Here is a 19,419-nt window from a genome sequence, read left to right on the forward strand (position 1 = left end):
AAAGATTTGTGTAATGGAGTAAATAAAATCCAAAAAATTTAGATCGATTAAGAGTTTTCATGTCAAAGTTGGAAAGTGAATATCGTGTTTCAAATGTAATACTTATGATTTGTTAAATGATTAAATGCAAACTTAGAAACTCCAAATTATAATCTGGACCAATAGAAAATGTCAACTGATAGATAAAATAATATCAACAGAGAATATCAATACAGTGTCAACGTTTGACGTTGTGTTGATATCAAAATTTAGAAATTTTACCCTGTATTAATATTGTATTAACATTATGTTGAAAAGTTTAGAATTTGTATAATATACTGTATAAGGTTTGCATAGTAGTGAATGATCATAATCGGATGATGTGAGCAAAATTTGAAGTAATATAAATAACCAAAATCTATCAGAAAATTACATAAAGTCGATGCTTGAATTACAATTACACTATCAATTACTAATTCACTATTATAAAAATATAAAATTAAAATAGTGTTTTACGTCTATCAATTACTACTAAACAATTTTACTAGATGTTAAATCGCAATTTAGGGTATGTTTGGGAACATGGAATTGGAGTTATGGAATTGGAATTGGAGGCTCCAATTCCATTGTTTGGTATCACAAAAATGTATAGAATTGGAATTGAATTATAATTCTAAAATTTTCAATTCCATGATTTAAATTCCATATCAAAAGTAGAAAATTGGAATTCCAAATAGTCATAAAATTAGATAGCTTCACTACACACTACACACTACACACATTTCACAAACACTACACACACACACATTTCACATGTTTCATACACTACATGCACTTCACACACTACACACATTTCACACACAACACAAATTTCACACACTACACACATTTCACACACAACACAAATTTCACACATTTCCCGCACTACACACATTTCACACACTACACAAATTTCACACACTACACACACTAAACAAATTTCACACACTACACACATTTCACACACTAAACAAATTTCACACTCTACACAAATTTCACACACTACACACATTATACCCAAAATACACACACTATTGTGAAATGTGTGTAAATTGTGAAAGTGGGTGAAATTTGTGTAGTGTGTGTAGTGTGTGAAATGTGTGAAGTGTGTGTAGTGTGTGTAGTGTGTGAAGTGTGCGAAATGTGTGTAGTGTGTGAAGTGTGCGAAATGTGTGGAATTTGTGTAGTGTGTGTAGTGTGTGAAATTTGTGTAGTGTGTGAAATGTGTGTAGTGTGTGAAATGTGTAAAGAGTGTGCGGTGTGTGTGAAGTGTGTGTATTATATGTGTATAGTATGTGTATTTTGTGTGAAGTGTGTGTGAGTATGTATTTTGTGTATAGTGTGTGCACAAATTATTCAAATTCAATTTCATATCAATTACTTTACTTTACCAAACATAGGATTTGGAATTGAATTAGAATTCAATTTTTTCCAATTCAATTCCATAGAATTTCAATTCCAATTCCGTGTACCAAACGGAGTCTTAAGGTTTTCGACATTCCGCCAAGATAAAACTCTAAAACAGTGATTATCTGTTTTTTTCCTTCTGAACTTTCATATTCTGTTTTTTTATTATTAAACTGAAAGTATTTATCAACGGACCTATTGATTATTTACCATGCTAATTTGTAGGCACCTTAAAAAGTAGAACAATTATGCCAACGATATAAAACTGTTTAATATCCAAAGAACGTGATGGTTCCCTAACTATTCAATTAAGTAATTAAATTACAAAACCTAATTAATTTCTTTTAAGTCGAGTAATAGAAGAAGGCACAATGCGATCGAAACCAAGTAGTTTAATTATGATTAAGATATCAAAGTTTAAATATTTCAGATTTTCTTCCAATTATTGCAACATGAAAAACTTAAAACTATTTCTGCAAATTTATCATAAACGAAAAAGGAAAATGTAGTAAGTAAACTTCTAGAAGTATAGTTTGATTATTGAGCATTTTTTTTTATTGAGCTATCAGTTGGAAAATACAAAAAATTTAGATCAATTCATGTCTTTTACCAAACTTTTAATGTGATAAATAATCATGAATTTTAGTGAGTAGCCAATTTTCCATAAAATTGATTTTTGTCCGAATTGAATCCAAGATGGCATGTTGGAATGTCCAAAATGACACTGTATCGATTTGAAATAGCATGTCAGAATCTCTAATTAAACCAAAACGATATCGCTTTGTAAAATACTGTCCACATTTCCAATTTGGTTTGTACACAAAATATTGTCCATATTCACTTTTTTTCGTTTTAGTCTTTAGATAAGTAGACCTCATACTCAACTAATTTATTATATTTACATTCTAATATAAAATTAATACGGTATATAAAAGTGAAACCTATACTCCACTAATTTTTTCCAACTAATATTTCTCAATATTTCCTGGACTGGACTGAGGGAGTATAAAATTCAAATTACACACTCCCACATCCCACAAAATAGAGATATTTGAAATGGATAAGTTTTAATGCATAATAATAAAATATGAGAGAGATAGAAAGAAAAGTTATTGAAGTATGTTAATGGAGAATGTCATCCAGTATTTTAAAGAGAAATAAGTTACTAAAAATAGGAGTGTATTATTTTTAAGGGATAGACAATAATAAAAAGAGTCTCTATTTTTAATTACCATGATAATATTGTTTTGATGAGTTGACATCTCTACACCATTTACAATCGCAAATAGACATACCACATGTAGAATTATTTTTGGAATTATACTTGATTGTAATAAATTGATTATACTAAGACATACCACATAGTAGAATTTAATTTTGGACATATACTTGACTGTAAGAAATTGATTATACTAAAAGTACATGTAATATTTCACTACATTGAGGTCATCCACTACGCTGTCTCTATACCGTCCCTTAACTACTATTTGACCACTATTTGAGGGCCCCACTGTACTTTATTCCTCCATCCCTTAACTAAGGGACGGAACCTGCAACGCTCCGTCCCTTAATTACTATTCATTCAATTTCATTTTTTATTTTTTTTCCAACCCAATTTAATCAAAACAAACACACTTCATTAAAATTAAAATAACATTACAGCATAAAATAAAAATACAACTTAAAATTAAAAAAAAACATAATTTAAATCTTAAAAAAATAAAAATGACATAATTTAAAATACAATTTTATATGGACATCCTTGAATGTTTTATGCTTCACTTTCGATGTGGGACAAAATCATTCTTAGATGTCTCTATAAAAGAGAAACAACAAAGAATGATTTTGTCTCACATCGAAAGTGAAACATAAAACATTCAAGGATGTCTCTATAAAAGAAGAACAACCAAGAATGATTTTATCCCACATTGAAAGTGAAACATAAAACATTCAAAGTTGTCTCTATAAAAGAGAAACAACCAAGAATGACTTTGTCCCACATCGAAAGTGGAATATAAAACATTCAAGGTTGTCTCTATAAAAGAGAAGCAACCAAGAATGACTTTGTCCCACATCAAAAGTGAAACATAAAACATTCAAGGTTGTCACTATAGAAGAGAAGCAACCAAGAATGACTTTGTCCCACATCGAAAGTGAAACGTAAAACATTCAAGGTTGTCTCTATAAAAGAGAAGAAACCAAGAATGACATTGTCCCACATCGAAAGTGGAACATAAAACATTCAAGGTTGTCTCTATAAAAGAGAAGCAACCATGAATTATTTTGTCCCACATCGAAAGTGGAACATAAAACATTCAAAGTTGTCTCTATAAAAGAGAAGCAACAAATAATGACTTTGTCCCACATCGAAAGTGGAACATAAAACATTTAAGGTTGTCTCTATAAAAGAGAAGCAACCAAGAATGAGTTTCATAAATTCGCAAGCCCATCAAATATATGTGGGCTATTACGAATTTCTTGTATTTATTTATTTGTAAAAATTGTTTTTAAATATAAAAACAATTTTTATAAATAAAAAGTATTTTTTTTAAATTTGATTTTTTTAAAAAAATTGATTTATTGCGTCAGCACGTGACGACGCCCACTCGCGGGCCGGCGAGTGGGCGTCACGCACGACGCCGGGTCGTGCCACGTCGCCTAGGCGCGTGGCGAGACGGCCCGTCGCTTGTCTCGGCGACACGGGACGGGGCGCGGGACGGGACGACGAGCTGCAACGCGTCGCGCGAAGGACCCGTCTCTCCGGGACGGGTCGCGGGACGCCGGCGCGACCCGTAGTGGATGCTCTGAATATTCGTAAGAGCACCCGCAACGCGTGCCGTTGCGGTGCCTTATTTCGTTCCGGAGGAACGGAACCGCGGCGGCACGCGTTGCAGCCGCCCGTGTCGTCGCCATTCCGTGCCGGTGCTGTGCCGGGTGCCGTTCCCGCGAGACGCGGCACGACACGTTCCGCCATGCGCCGAGGCGACGTGACGGCCTCCCATCCGACGCGTGACGCCCACTCGCTGCCCCGCGAGTGGGCGTCGTCAAGGTGACGCAATAATTCATTTTTTTAAAAAAAAATTCGAATTTAATAATAAATTTTTTTTTTGCAACGGTATTGTTACCGCTTTTTTTTGCCGTTATTTATTTATTTATTTATTTATTTAAATTTATTTACTCTATAAATACTCTTATTTCATACTCATTTCACTCACAAACACACATCTATTCCTCTCAAATCCTCTCTATTTCCACCCCAATTTTCATCTCAAATCAACTCTGTTTTTCTTCTCCCATTAATCAAACTAATGGATCCTTTTGAACAAATGCGTCAAATATTGGAACAATCACTTGAAGAAGATCGACGACGGGAGGCGGAAGAAGCCGCGCCGCCCCAACGACGCTCTCGTACGTACATCCATCGTAACCGGGAGGAAGCCGCCGCAAGGTTAGTACGCGACTACTTCTGCGATAACTCGGTTTGGGGAGATACGTACTTCCGTCGCCGTTTCCGCATGGGGAAACCGTTATTTCTCCACATCGCCAATACTTTGGCAGCCCGGGAAGAGTTCTTCCAGGAAGGGTTCGACGCGGTCGGCCGTCCCAGCCACACGACGCTGCAGAAATGTACTGCAGCAATCCGCCAGCTTGCGACTGGACAAACGGCCGACATGTTCGACGAATACCTCCACATCGGAGACAGCACTGGGCGAATGTGCTTGCTCAAATTCTGCAAAGACGTCCGGGCAGCCTTCACCGACGAATTTCTTCGGAGGCCAAGCACGACCGATTGTCAGTTCCTGCTCGACCTTCACGAAACAGTGCACGGATTCCCCGGGATGCTCGGCAGCGTCGATTGCATGCACTGGCAATGGAAGAATTGCCCGGTGGCGTGGAAGGGGTCCTACACGAGCGGCCACAAAGGCACCCACCCAACCGTTATACTCGAGGCCGTTGCCGACTACCGCCTTTGGATCTGGCACGCGTACTTTGGGGTTCTCGGGTCGAACAAGGACGTAAACGTGCTCCACCAGTCCGACCTCTTGACCGAAGTTTTGGATGGTAAAGCGCCGGCCATCAACTTCGTCGCCAACAACCGGCTTTATACAATGGGATACTATCTCGCCGATGGCATCTACCCGAAGTGGCCTACCTTCGTGAAGACGTCCAGTGGGTCTGCGAACCCAAAGCAGGCTCTTTTTGCGCAGAAGCAGGAGGGCGCTCGCAAGGATGTGGAGAGGGAGTTCGGGGTTCTCCAAGCGCGCTTCAACATCATCAAAGCCCCGGCTCGTACGTGGTTCATGGAGAACATGGTCGACATCATGTATACGTGCATAATCTTGCACAACATGATTGTCCAAGACGAAGGACCCGAGGCGGGAAATTGGTTCGACCCCGAATCCCCCGGAAGCTCAACCGCAAGTAGTCCGCCTCGAAGTGGAGCGCATCCGTCTATACAAGAACGGTTATCTATTCGTGCAAGGACACGCGACTCTAGCGCACACACCCAACTCCAGCGCACACACCCAACTCCAACAGGATCTAATTGAGAACATTTGGACAAACTTTGGCGGATGAAATTATTAAAATTGTGTACTTTTATTTTTTTAGGATTTTAATTGTGTGCTTTTTTATTTTTTTAAGTTTAAGTTGTAACTTTGTTTTAATGTTGTGTGTTTTTTAATAAAATGTGTTTGTTTTTTTATTAAAGTGTGTTTGTTTTAATTGAATTGAGTTGGAAATAAAAATAAAAAATGAAATTGAATGAATAATAATTTAAGGAACGGTTAAGGAACGGAGGGTTGCAGGTTCCGTTCCTTAGTTAAAGAATGGAGTAAAAAAGTACAGTGGGGCCCGCAAATAGTAGTTTAAGGAACGGTTTAGGAACGGTATAGGAACAGCGTTGTGGATGGCCTAATCGATTAATGTTTTTTCAGCCTATTTAGCCCTTATTTATTTAACTAATAAACACTGGCGTGGTTTGTGAGCTGGAGAGAGAAAACTCAGAACCGAATCAAATAAATCTCCCTCTCTTCTACCACCCTGGCACCTCACTCTTTCCTCTCCATCTCTCTCGTTTACTGCATTCTACCTCATCTATTGCGATCGCGATCTCCCAGTTGAAATTTCCATCCGGGCTTCCGCCAAATTCTACTCCTCATCAAGATTTTACCGGGTAAAAAGTAAAGCTACCATCTTTTTCACTTCCATCTGCGTGAATCTTGTGTGGTCAATGTGGGTTATGCTTCACACGGTGAGTGGACTGAAGGTTCAAGAACACTTTTTGTTCTTCGAAGCTATTGAGCTGGTTAGTAGAATTTTAGCTGCCATTTGCCTGATGAATTTACTGCGCTGTTTTTACTGTCAATTCTGTGTTGTTTTCAAGTATGAATGTTGCTGTAAGAAGTTGTTGTGAATTATGCCTTGTAGCCGAATATTTTGATTGTTGATTTCAAATTTTCTATTTTTTTGAAAATGAATTTCTGGGTTTATTTTCGCCTTGTAATTTGATTTTTTTATCCGTTAGGTCTTTCTTATTAGCTGTAGTTGACTTGAAGGTGTTAAGGATCTTGAAATCTTTATCTTAATGATCATGTAGATTGGTGGTTGCATCGTGTGAGTTAGTGGGATTAGTCTTGTCAACATGAGTAGTATTGAAATTGAGGTGAAGATAATTAATCTGGCTGTTATAATATTTTCCAGTTGCTAAACAGCTGCATTTTATCATACACGGGTTTTAGAGCCGGGCCATGGGTTAGGTGGTTGTGTGAGCAAGCCCTTTGCCTGATCTATGGAGGCAACTTTTGGGTGTTTATGCTTATGATTCTGAGTGACTCTGAGACTCTTAATAGTTGTCGAACGGATAGGGTATTGAATCTGGTTGCTATTATTTGTGTGCAGAGAAGGAGTTAGACAGCTGCATTTGCTCATACAATGTTTTTAAGGTTAGGCCGTTGGGCTTAATGTGAGCACGTCATTTTAGCAGTGGGGTTTAGTGGATATGTGAGCAGGGCCTTTGCTTGCACTCTGGAGGAAAGTTTTGGGTGTTTATGTTTATGAATCTGAGGTAGCAAAGTGTCTCTGAGATTGACTGTAGCTGCGGATGGCTCGGGGTAGGATAAGAGCAAGGATCCGAAGGAGCCAGCTTTATACATTTGGTTGCTTCAGGCCACAAACTTATGAAGAAGATGGCCCACATGACTTCCGTGGACCTGGTTACTCACGAGTGGTTCACTGCAACGAACCTCGTATGCACGAGAAAAAACCTCTCAAATATTGCTCGAACTACATATCCACCACTAAGTACAATGTTGTTACATTTCTGCCAAAAGCCATATTTGAACAATTCAGACGTGTTGCCAACCTTTACTTTCTTCTTGCTGCGATCTTGTCGCTGACTCCTATATCACCATTCTCCGCTCTGAGTATGATTGCACCTTTGGCTTTTGTGGTCGGACTGAGTATGGCTAAAGAAGCTCTGGAAGATTGGCGTCGGTTTATACAGGATATGAAGGTCAATTTGCGAAAAGCTCGTGTACATAAAAAGGACGGTTTATTTGGTCTTAAACCGTGGATGAAGCTTAGGGTTGGAGATATAGTGAAGGTGGAGAAGGATAAATTCTTCCCTGCAGATTTGCTTCTGTTATCTTCCAGTTATGAAGATGGAATATGTTATGTTGAAACAATGAACTTGGACGGGGAGACTAATTTGAAGGTGAAACGATCTTTAGAGGTAACACTCCCCCTGGATGATGATCAAACTTTCAATGAGTTTAAGGCAACCATAAAATGTGAGGATCCCAATCCTAGCCTTTACACTTTTGTTGGTAATTTCGAGTATGATCGACAGATCTATCCTCTTGATCCCAGTCAAATTCTCCTCAGAGACTCGAAGCTTCGAAATACAGCCTACATATATGGAGTGGTGATATTCACTGGTCCTGATAGCAAAGTTATGCAGAATTCCACGAGATCTCCTTCTAAAAGGAGTAGGATTGAGAAACAAATGGACAAAATAATATACATACTTTTCAGCTTCCTCGTGTTCATCTCCATCATCAGCTCCATTGGTTTTATTGTGAAGACTAAATACGATTTGCCAAAGAAGTGGTACTTACAGGTTCCAGATAGAGAAAACCTATACGATCCAGGGAACCCTCTGAGGTCTGGATTCTATCATCTAATCACTGCTCTGATATTATATGGATACTTGATACCAATATCCCTCTATGTGTCGATTGAGGTTGTGAAAGTCCTCCAAGCATTATTCATAAACCGGGATGTTGAGATGTTTGATGTAGAGACTGGAACTCCAGCTCAAGCCCGAACGTCAAACTTGAATGAGGAACTGGGACAAGTTGATACAATCCTTTCAGATAAAACCGGCACCCTGACTTGCAACCAAATGGACTTCCTGAAATGCTCGATTGCTGGTACTGCTTATGGCATGTGTGCTAGTGATGTGGAACTTGCTGCTGCCAAACAGATCTCCATGGACTTGGACGGCCACAGCCAAGCTAGTACGCCTCATTCTTGGCGAAAAAGCGGGTGCAGTTTCGGAGAACCGGAAATTGAATTAGAGTCTGTTGTTTCTTCAAAAAATGAAATGGATCCGAGGCATCCCATAAAGGGGTTCAGCTTTGAGGATTGTCGCCTCATGAATGGGAATTGGTGTAAAGAACCCAATGCAGATGTTATCCTATTATTTTTCAGGATACTGTCGATTTGCCACACTGCCATTCCAGAACACAATGAAGAGACCGGAGCCTTCACCTATGAAGCAGAATCACCTGATGAAGCTGCATTTCTTGTTGCTGCGAGAGAATTTGGTTTTGAGTTCTGCAGACGGACGCAGTCAAGCATATTTGTCCGTGAGAGATATTGTCCCTCTGAAGAGCCTATCGAACGGTGAGACCATTAATTGATATTTGCAGTTCTGGTCTTGTGATTGACGTCTTGACATATATTTTTGTAATATGCAGGGAATACAAAGTTCTCAATTTGTTGGATTTCACTAGCAAAAGGAAGAGAATGTCTGTCATTGTTAGGGATGAGGATGGACAGATCTTTGTCTTTTGCAAAGGAGCTGACAGGTAAAATCGGACAATCTAAGTAACGGAAAATAATATTATTGTTCTATTTGTAATTCCTTGTTTACGTGAAGGGCTTTGTCTGTGTTGATAATTTCTACTGCTTTTATTTGCTCTAACTGCTATTATGCAAACTTTGTTTTGCAGCATCGTCTTTGATAGGCTAGCAAGGAATGGTAGAATGTATGAGGAACTAACCACAAAGCATTTGAACGAATATGGTGAGGTTGGTTTGAGAACACTAGCCCTTGCCTACAAGAAACTTGAGGAAGACAAATATGCTGCTTGGAACGAAGAGTTTATCAGAGCAAAAACTGCAATAAGTGGTGATAGAGAAGCAATGCTCGAACGGGTTGCTGATATGATGGAAAAGGACTTCATACTTGTCGGTGCAACTGCTGTAGAGGACAAATTACAGAATGGAGTACGACTTATATCTTATCAATGCTTTGACCCAATCAATTCTCTATCTCTCTCTCCCATCTTATTTTCTCCTTGTTACTTCTGTGTAGGTGCCTCAGTGTATAGACAAACTAGCACAAGCTGGTTTAAAGATCTGGGTTCTGACAGGTGATAAGATGGAAACTGCAATTAATATAGGGTATGACTCTTAACTATTTATAGTATCTAACTTGTCATATGGCAACTCAATGGTTGAGGCTTTGCAAATGCTAACCGAAACCTCGTCGTTGTGCAGATTCTCTTGTAGTTTGCTTCGACAGGGAATGAAGCAGATATGTATAACATCAATGAACACGGATGCATTAGTCCAAGATCCCAAACAGGTAGCTTCTTTTGCCAAGAATGTGGGGTATGGGGAAAATGTATCCATCTATGGAAGCCTTAATTACATCTTCTGCTCTGTAGGCTTTAAAAGAGCATATCTTAATGCAAATTACCAATGCCACCCAAATGATTAAGCTGGAAAAGGATCCCCATGCGGCATTTGCTCTGATCATTGATGGAAAAACTCTAACTTATGCCTTGGAGGACGACATGAAGATTCCATTCTTGAATTTAGCAATTTGTTGTGCTTCTGTCATATGCTGCCGTGTCTCACCTAAGCAGAAAGCTCTGGTAGGATATATATTCTTGTCCTCTCAAGAATTTCATAATCTGTCGCTTTGCCAATTTTGTTGGATATATGCAATTGTTCACGGTGGGGCTTTTTTCCTCGCTCAAATTCTCACAGTTGGTTATGCTCTCCACCATTAGGTAACAAGATTAGTGAAAGAAGGAACCGGGAAAACGACACTGGCAATTGGTGATGGTGCTAATGATGTTGGCATGATTCAAGAAGCAGATATCGGTGTTGGCATTAGTGGATGTGAAGGAATGCAGGTTGGTCAAAAAACACTGTTGCGTACACAACTTATACACATTCGAACTTACTAATTTTTTGTCTCAGAAATATGGTGTTTCTTGCATTGATGCACTATTGTAGCGTTAATTAAGCATATTTAACTGAAATAGAGCACTAGATATGTTGATTATTGATTAATGAATTTTACCTTTTGGTGAAAAAGATATTACACCACATACTTATATAGCTCGCAAAATGCTTTTACGTACACATACTGTTTTTCCGTACATTCCAAAACTGGGTTACTCATATGCTATCTGCAGGCAGTGATGGCTAGCGACTTCGCTATTGCACAGTTCAGATTTCTGGAGAAGCTTCTGGTCGTACACGGTCATTGGTGTTACAAAAGGATTGCTCAGATGGTAATTCCTTGTGGCCTGAATCCGTATCACCATAACGCAAAATCCCGAAGTCTGTGCTTTAATTTTGACTCCGGGAAATTCAATATCTGAATGCAGATTTGCTATTTCTTCTATAAAAACATCGCTTTTGGCCTTACAATCTTCTACTTTGAGGCGTTTGCTGGCTTTTCCGGCCAATCGGTGTATGTTGACTGGTACATGATCCTGTTCAATGTTGTTCTTACATCCTTGCCTGTCATTTCGCTTGGGGTGTTTGAACAGGATGTAGATTCTGAAGTATGCTTACAGGTTAGGTTGCCCTCTCTGTCTCTGTCTCTGTCTCTGCTTGTATTGTAGTATATTTGTATTCATGAAAAATGTTGATGCAACTGCAGTTTCCAGCTCTATACCAACAAGGCCCAAAAAACCTGTTCTTCGACTGGTCCAGAATATTCGGGTGGATGGCAAATGGGCTATACACATCCCTCATCGTGTTTTTCCTCAACATCATCATCTACTACGACCAGGCCTTCCGGGCTTCGGGCCAGACCGCTGACATGACTGCCCTCGGGACTGCTATGTTCACTGGCGTCATATGGGCCGTGAACTGCCAAGTTGCTCTAACAATGAGCCACTTCACATGGATCCAACACCTATTCGTGTGGGGCAGTGTCGCCTTCTGGTACATCTTTCTCTTCATCTATGGAGAGCTGAACTACGCCCTTGATGTGAACGCCTTCAGGATCCTCACTGAAGTTCTCGGCCCGGCCCCAATCTACTGGAGCGCCACCTTGCTGGTGACCGTCGTGTGCAACCTGCCTTACCTCGCCCACATCTCCTTCCAGCGGCTGGTGAACCCGCTCGACCACCACGTCATACAGGAGATCAAGTACTACAAGAAGCACATCCGGGATCACCGGATGTGGAAGGCCGAGCGGAGCAAGGCCCGCCACTCGACTAAGATCGGCTTCACGGCAAGAGTGGACGCGACGATCAGGGTGTTGAAAGGGAGACTCAACAAAAAGTATTCGATCAACAATGGCGTACAACAACAAACGTGATTCTGCATACAGATTTTTGTTTTTCTTGATGTTATTAGTGTTTATTTTTGTTTTCTTTATATATTGGAAGTCGATGTTTTTAGTTGTTTTGGTTTGGTCGAAATCTTGTATTAATTATTTGTTCAAGTAGTGAGAGCTCAAGTGAGGTGTGTACGTAGGAATAGTTTGTAAAATCACATCACGTATTCTACAAAACTTTAATGATAGGTACATATATGCACTTCATTTTTGTTTATGGAAAATTAATCTATTTCTATAATTAGTGTTATAATTGTGTAGGTAGCAAAGTCCATCTCTATTTTCCTTCTCCCATGTCAGTAGCCCATCTCAGCCTATCTTTAGGGACCTGCTGGACGCTGCCTTCCCCTTCCGCTTGGCCGTTTTAATGCCCATCGGACGCTTCTGGGTAAGAGGCGAAGGCAACATATCAGCATCTTTGGTGATGTCGATGGAGTTACCGCCGCCACTGCTGCTACTATAGGTGCCGGATACCCCGAGCCTCATCTGCTTCGGGGTGTTCGGCTCCAACCTTTTTTAGAATTTGGGGGACTCCTTCAGGATCTGCCAGACATCCCAATACTTGATCTGGGGAAAAATGTCGTCGTCGTAGAACTACCACATCGACAATTCTTTCACATCGTTCATACTTTCCGCTGGTTATCGTCCGGAGGTTGTTCTCGTAGATGCAGTTGAATTTGGTGACGTCGGCCTTCATCCAGTCAAAATGTTTGCGGAGTTGGTCCCTGTTGTCGAACTTCGCAACACTTAATCATATCTCTCCATTGTGTCTGCATATTCGACGATATCAGATCCTTCGACACATTGACCCAACATCTGGCAACAACAATTGACTCAGCCGCCGGACTATAGTTCATATTATTTTTCAGAAATTCCATTTTAATCACCATATTGCATTCAATAGGAATTTTTCGTCGGTTTGTTTTTTTAGTAGATAGGAACTGATAAAACAAGTCAAGTTCGATGATTGATTACAACAGCAACAGTTTATATTTGGTTAGCATACCGTTGTGTTGAAGGGCATGCCCAGTAAGGTAAGCCCTTTGGAACATTTCGAGGCATTGCCACTATCAATGGCCAAATATCGCCGATGTGTGTGTCTTTGGTGTCCCCACCTGCCATATTCGGAAGCATCACTGACATAATAACATTTTGTGTCTTCAACTGACATGGACAAGAAATCATAATATTTTTGTCCAGTGAAGATAATATAATTATTTTCTCCTTCCCCTCGTCAGGCAACTATTTATTAAAGTAGTTATGTACAGTGAAATTATTTTAATTCATCGCTCAAGTGATATACAGTATAAATCTAGAAGTTACAATAAAAAAATGTTAAGCATCAACTCCAAAACCAATGTTGTGGAGTAAGTTTCAGTACCTCCTTAAAAACTATAGATGACTTCAGTCCAGGGAATAGTTTCTTCTCGAGCCTGTTAATTATCTCTCCGGCCACACGTTCCTTCTTTTCTTCATAATCCTTGCGCGACAGACCCTGTAGAAAGATGGAAATTTGAATTAAACTCTGAAAAGTTCAAAAAGAAAAATTGGTAGTAAGAAAAACTAATGCTTTTAATAGAATAAGAGATATAAAGAAACCTCCCAGTCCTCAACCGAAGAAGTCGTGAAAATGTGAAGAATGTGGTTTCCTTCTGGAGCCAATGATTTATCGAGGACAGTTGGAATGCTCAGAAATATACTTCCATAAGGGATTTCCAAGTTTTTCCAGTCATCCTAATATTAATAAGGTAAACCAAATTAAATAATTACTTATATAACAAACTAATACATACTCTAGGATGAAATGGTGGCAATCGGTATCCGGTGGTAAAACATCAGCTTTAATCCCCACATGAATAGAGAGAAAAGATGGCGCTTTAACATATGCCTCCTGAAACCTTTTTTCTTCCTTGGGTAAATTTTCTTTTTTCAAGAGCTTGCCTACAGCAGCTGTGTCAACAGTTTCATAGCTCACAATGATAAAGAAGATAATGCAAGTGTAAACTGAGATTTGGAAACTCACCGAAGGTATCCCATCTAGTGGCATTTGAAATTATGGTTTTAGCATAAAATTGCCTTCCATCTGATAGATTCACCCCCACCTATAAAATGAGACAAGCGAACCGTGTCTTTCCTTAATGATCTCAGGGAAACAGACCATGAAACCCTTTGCTAATGACTTTGCAATTTCTCCAACTCCTCCAACAGGATAGTTGATCCCACCAAAATGTCTATCACATACAACCTAGAAGAGAGGAATTTTAGAACACATGGCATGAAAGGAAAGTAGGGCAAATAAGGGGGTTAAGTAGGGAACATTCTGCAAAAAGATTAATCCCCATCAATCTCTAAAATCTACATGGAGCAAGAATAAATAAAATAGATTACCATGCTTGCATTGATCATAGGTGTCCGCTTACCATTAACCGTACTCACAATGAAACACTGAAAAGCAAGAAACACTGATTAAATATTTTTAGTCCAAAAGGTTAGTTTATTCATAACATACTCGGTAAGTTCACCTCAGCATCAATAAAGGACAACAACTCAGGATCTTTGATAAACTTTCGAGCAATGTCACCAGCATTTTGGGGAAGATAGTAGGCTGAGATGAATAGTGAAAGCACCCATCAGCAAAAATAAGCAAGCGCATTTTGCAGTTTATAGCAAAGTAATTTCAATTAAAAATTTATAATCCATATCAGAGTATTAATAGCCTAAACCCATTACTTTGTTGGCTCTTCCCTTAAATCATGGGCTAAAGACCTCCAAATACAGGGAGAAGACAAACCAAGCAGAACATATTACTTATATCAAGAGACAAAAGGGAAAAAGGTAGATATGAATATCCTCTAATATAGTTTACTATATAATCGTCATGATGAGAGAATGTTAGTGCAAACCAATATGCAAAAAAACACCAATCACCTAGAGTCAAGCATTCAACAGGCTTCTTAAAAAATTGCCCAAAAAGGTAGATTGGCTCCCTCCAGTGACTTCAATTCGAGCGAGTTCAGTGCATTGTAGACCTGATCATATATCCAAGAGAATGAAATGTTAATTCAGACATTGTGAACAACCTAAAAAAGCAAACAATCACTTTAATCGGAACAAACCTGCCAGCAGACACCGTAGAATTTGAGGATCCCTTCTTTCTCATGAGGGAATTTACTAATAAGTTCTGAAATGAACTTGTTATATTCTCTATCCACTTGGACAGAGAGGCCATTAGGTAAATGAAAATGAACAGTGGTGGGATCAGGTATCACTTCTAGCCTAGCTCCCACGGCTGCTAATGCTTGTGTGATCAAATTCAAATTTCCCTGCAAATACAAAGGTGAAATTGAGTTTAAAGTGTAATGTCATTGATCACATCTATACAACTGCATGTTCAAATCCCCTAGTTCTCAATCATTGGGCACTCTATGCAAATTACTACTACATTCTTCTCATTCCCCCAATAAATGAAGTCGAATGCGAAAACAAGCTAACCTTTTCGCTGAAACCAAACATGACCGATGATCCAACATCGAATTTAAAGCCATCCCTCTCATAAAACCCAGAGCTTCCTCCAGGAATCACATACTTCTCCAAGACCAAAACTTTTGCCCCTTTCACCGCCAGCTGTGGCGCTGCCACCAGCCCCCCAATCTCGGAACCTATAACAATTGCATCGTAGAAGCAGCTATCCCTCCCACTTGTCCCAGAAGTCTCTACCACTTCCCCAACATCAACAGCCGATTTCAACCTAAAAAGACTGCTCCTTTTCTCACCCTTGCCCCTCCTGGCCCCAAATTCCAACCCATCACTATCGAATTCAAGGAATTCAAATGGTTTAAACAGAGAATCCTGCGATTTTGGTTTCTGGGGTTTCGGCTGCTCAAAGGCTCAGGCTTACTTAAAATTGAGCGATGGAAGGAAACCCCAGAACTGAGGATGCTCATTTTCAAAATTATTATTCAAGAAACAATCAATATCCGGAGATTGTCAAGAAAGTGATTCTTGCAAGAGCTTATTCCAAGTCACAGAATTTAGGTGTTAAAGATAGTTTGGCAGTTTGAGGTATGTTGGTGATTGAGTTAGGTTGGGTTTATAGTGGTAGAGGCGGCCATTGGATTCAGGCTTTAATGGGGAACTGGTTTGGAAGTATTTGGAGGGAAATTAATGGCGAAACTAGGAGTTGAACTGTCGATGAATTGGAATTGATTTGGGGAAAAGATCCATTTACAGAGTGATTCTTCCCAAGATGAGACAAAATCTCAGACTATATTCAACTCTTTTTACCGGGAACCAAAATATCCACTTTTTAATTAATAAAAAAATAAATAAATACTTCCTATTATTTACTTTATTATGATTAAATGAAGTTGAAAATTTATGTCTAAAATTAAATGGTAAGTACAATGTTTAATTTTTAATTATATAAAATGTAATATAAAAGGTTAACACAAACAAAATCAATAATACTCCTAGTTTTTATGATAGATGTAAAAACTCATTATAGCTAATACTCCTATTATTATATAGATATGGTAAAATAGGAAAATATGAATATTTTCCTATTTTAATATGTCCACTAATGTATTAGGAATAAAATATGAATTAGGTAATTAATTAATTCTATAGAGATAAAATACAAGTTATTTATTCATCAAAAACGTAAAATCATTAAAATAATACATACTCATAATTTTTCAAAACAAATGCTTATTTTTATAGAACGCACCACCCTAATCTATATTAATCTAAAGTGCCAGTTGGGTAAAATGACACTTTTGCCCTTTTTGGAGGGAAATCATTTATTGATTAAATTAATTAATTAATTCTGTAAAAAAAGTAAAAGTCATAAAAATGGAGTATCAAAAAGCTGCTGCATATGGACGAGAATCAATGCAAAACTTCCCAAACACTTCAATACACAATGCAGAGCTTCCCAAATACTCCAATACCAAATTTCTCCCCTCTATAAATATCGAAGAAAAAAAGAACATGAACTTAACAAAATCTGTACAAAAACGCAAGATCAAAATACTTGATTAAGTACTGTCGAAGCCGGCATAGCAGCCGAACTGCGGGCGGAGAATGGTGGAAGAATATTACAGCAAAACAATAAAAAAATATTAATCTTGGGAATGAAGAAAGTTGAACCAAATCAAATCTTGAAATGTCGGAGCACACCACAACCTGGCCGGTTGTGGTGAAGCAAGGCGGTGGAGCGGCGGGGCTAATATAATAATGAGAAAGCTCCAACTCTTAAAGCTCTAATCATAATGTGCAAAATTTGTGTTGTATCTTATTGCAGGAAAACGCGTGGTATGCAAGCTAATCACTAATATACAGCAGAAACGCCCAATCCACAGATACAAAATCGAGATAAAAAACACAAAACATTAAACTACAGAAAGGAAATCATCTAGTAATTGTTCGAGGCCATACCTCATGGTTGCAGATTAGAGGTTGAGCGGATGTAGCAGAAGATCAACACGCAGATTAGTGCTGTGTGATTTTATTAAAAGGTAGAAATTTGGGATTGTTTCCTATCAATTAGGGTTGTGCGTTCTATAAAAATAAGCATTTGTTTTGAAAAATTATGAGTATGTATTATTTTAATGATTTTATCTCCATGCAGTGTAATCTTCCAGCAATCTACTTCGAGCATAAAAACAGAAAACTTTTTGGGCACAACTGCAAAATAAAACATCACTCAAACAAAAGATCAAGAACATCATTTCCAGTTGATGGGAGAAAATTATTACCTTTGAATATGTTATCCTCTGCAACAATTCCAAATGTGTCTTTGGTTTCTCGAACTGTAGGGTGGCTATGCCTTAAATGCTTAGCCTTACCTTTTTGACTTAGGCATAACAGCTGTCTTCTGAAGATTATGGCTCCTTATTTCTTGCTGAAATGCAAGTCATATATGTGGAGATTTGTGAGTGTGTACGTGATATTTTTGGAGCACACATTGTGGACTTTCTCTTCAACCATTTTTGCCTATAAAAGGAGCATGGGAGAATGCCTTTGGTGCAGCACCACTACTACTTCAGAACAAAGCTTCAAAGCTTCTGCCTTCTTCTCTCTTTTGTAGCTTAGGCTTTCTAATTCCATTATCCTAAAATATTGGTGTTAGCCTTTTGTAATCATCCCCACATTATTAGTGAAATTTTCTCCTCCGGCCGTGGACGTAGGTCGCATTGACCGAACCACGTAAATTCTTGTGTCCACTGTCCAATTTATATTTCTTTCTCTTGTCTTTGTTATTACAATTTTTGGGTTATTAGATTGAACCGGAACTCCGATTCCTAACAAACTGGTATCAGAGCCGGTTTTCCGGTTCTGAAATAATCTATAGCCATGACAATAACAAAGACGTCAATTGAAAAGTTTGACAGAAATGTTAACTTTTCAATGTGGCGACTCAAGATGGAGGCCATCCTCATTCAGGACGGTTGTGAGCTGGCACTCGAGGGAGTTGAGGAGAAGCCATCAGAGATGACGCTGCAGGAGTTTGCAGAGTTGGACAAGCGGGCCAGATCGGGAATCATATTAAATCTCGCATATGAGGTTTTGGCGGAAGTTGCTGCAGAGACGACAGCAAAAGGAATGTGGGATTCATTGAAAGCGATTTACATGAAGAAGACCATGGAAAATCGGCTTTATCTGAAACAGAAGCTGTATAGCTTGAGAATGACAGAAGGTACATCTATAATCTCTCATCTAGATAGATTTGACTCAGTCATTATTGATTTGGAGAATGTAGATGTTAAAGTTAGTGAAGAAGATCAGGCCATACTATTATTGTGTTCCCTTCCCCCATCGTTAAAACATTTTCGGGATACTATGATTTATGGGAAAGATACCATCTCATATAGTAGTGTCAAATCTGCTTTAAAGTCAAAAGAGCAGATAGATAGGGACATCACAGGGGAATCCAGTAGTGGTCAGGCAGAGGGATTATTTGTGCGGGGTAGACCAGAGAGTAAAGATTTTGAAAATAGATCTAAAGGAAAGTCAAAATCCAAGCATGCAAATAAAAAATGTAATTACTGCAAGAAGAAAGGGCACATCAAGGCTGACTGTTTTAAATTGAAAAATAAGGAGAAAAATAACATTAACCAGAA

The 19,419-nt window shown here is 38.8% G+C and overlaps 1 protein-coding gene and 1 pseudogene across 4 annotated transcripts; one reads left to right on the forward strand and one right to left on the reverse strand.

Moving 5' to 3' along the window:
* Positions 1-6,426: 6,426 nt before the first annotated feature.
* LOC121782476 (probable phospholipid-transporting ATPase 4) lies at positions 6,427-12,522 on the forward strand. 4 transcript variants are annotated; one of them, XM_042180334.1, is made up of 11 exons: positions 6,427-6,733; positions 7,327-9,333; positions 9,408-9,518; positions 9,663-9,939; positions 10,028-10,116; positions 10,213-10,300; positions 10,383-10,592; positions 10,731-10,856; positions 11,142-11,240; positions 11,337-11,528; positions 11,615-12,522. In XM_042180334.1, exons 2-11 carry the CDS (start codon positions 7,529-7,531, stop codon positions 12,278-12,280), a joined length of 3,663 nt encoding a protein of 1,220 aa, XP_042036268.1. In that variant the 5' UTR covers positions 6,427-6,733; positions 7,327-7,528; the 3' UTR covers positions 12,281-12,522. The 4 variants fall into 4 exon arrangements, with proteins under 4 accessions (XP_042036268.1, XP_042036269.1, XP_042036271.1 ...); XM_042180335.1 differs by having other exon boundaries at positions 6,427-6,679; XM_042180337.1 differs by having other exon boundaries at positions 6,427-6,608.
* Positions 12,430-16,537, reverse strand: LOC121782477 (annotated as a pseudogene).
* Between the last annotated feature and the right edge of the window lie 2,882 nt (positions 16,538-19,419).

Source organism: Salvia splendens, chromosome 20 (genome assembly GCF_004379255.2).
Source record: "Salvia splendens isolate huo1 chromosome 20, SspV2, whole genome shotgun sequence".
Taxonomy (NCBI): domain Eukaryota; kingdom Viridiplantae; phylum Streptophyta; class Magnoliopsida; order Lamiales; family Lamiaceae; genus Salvia; species Salvia splendens.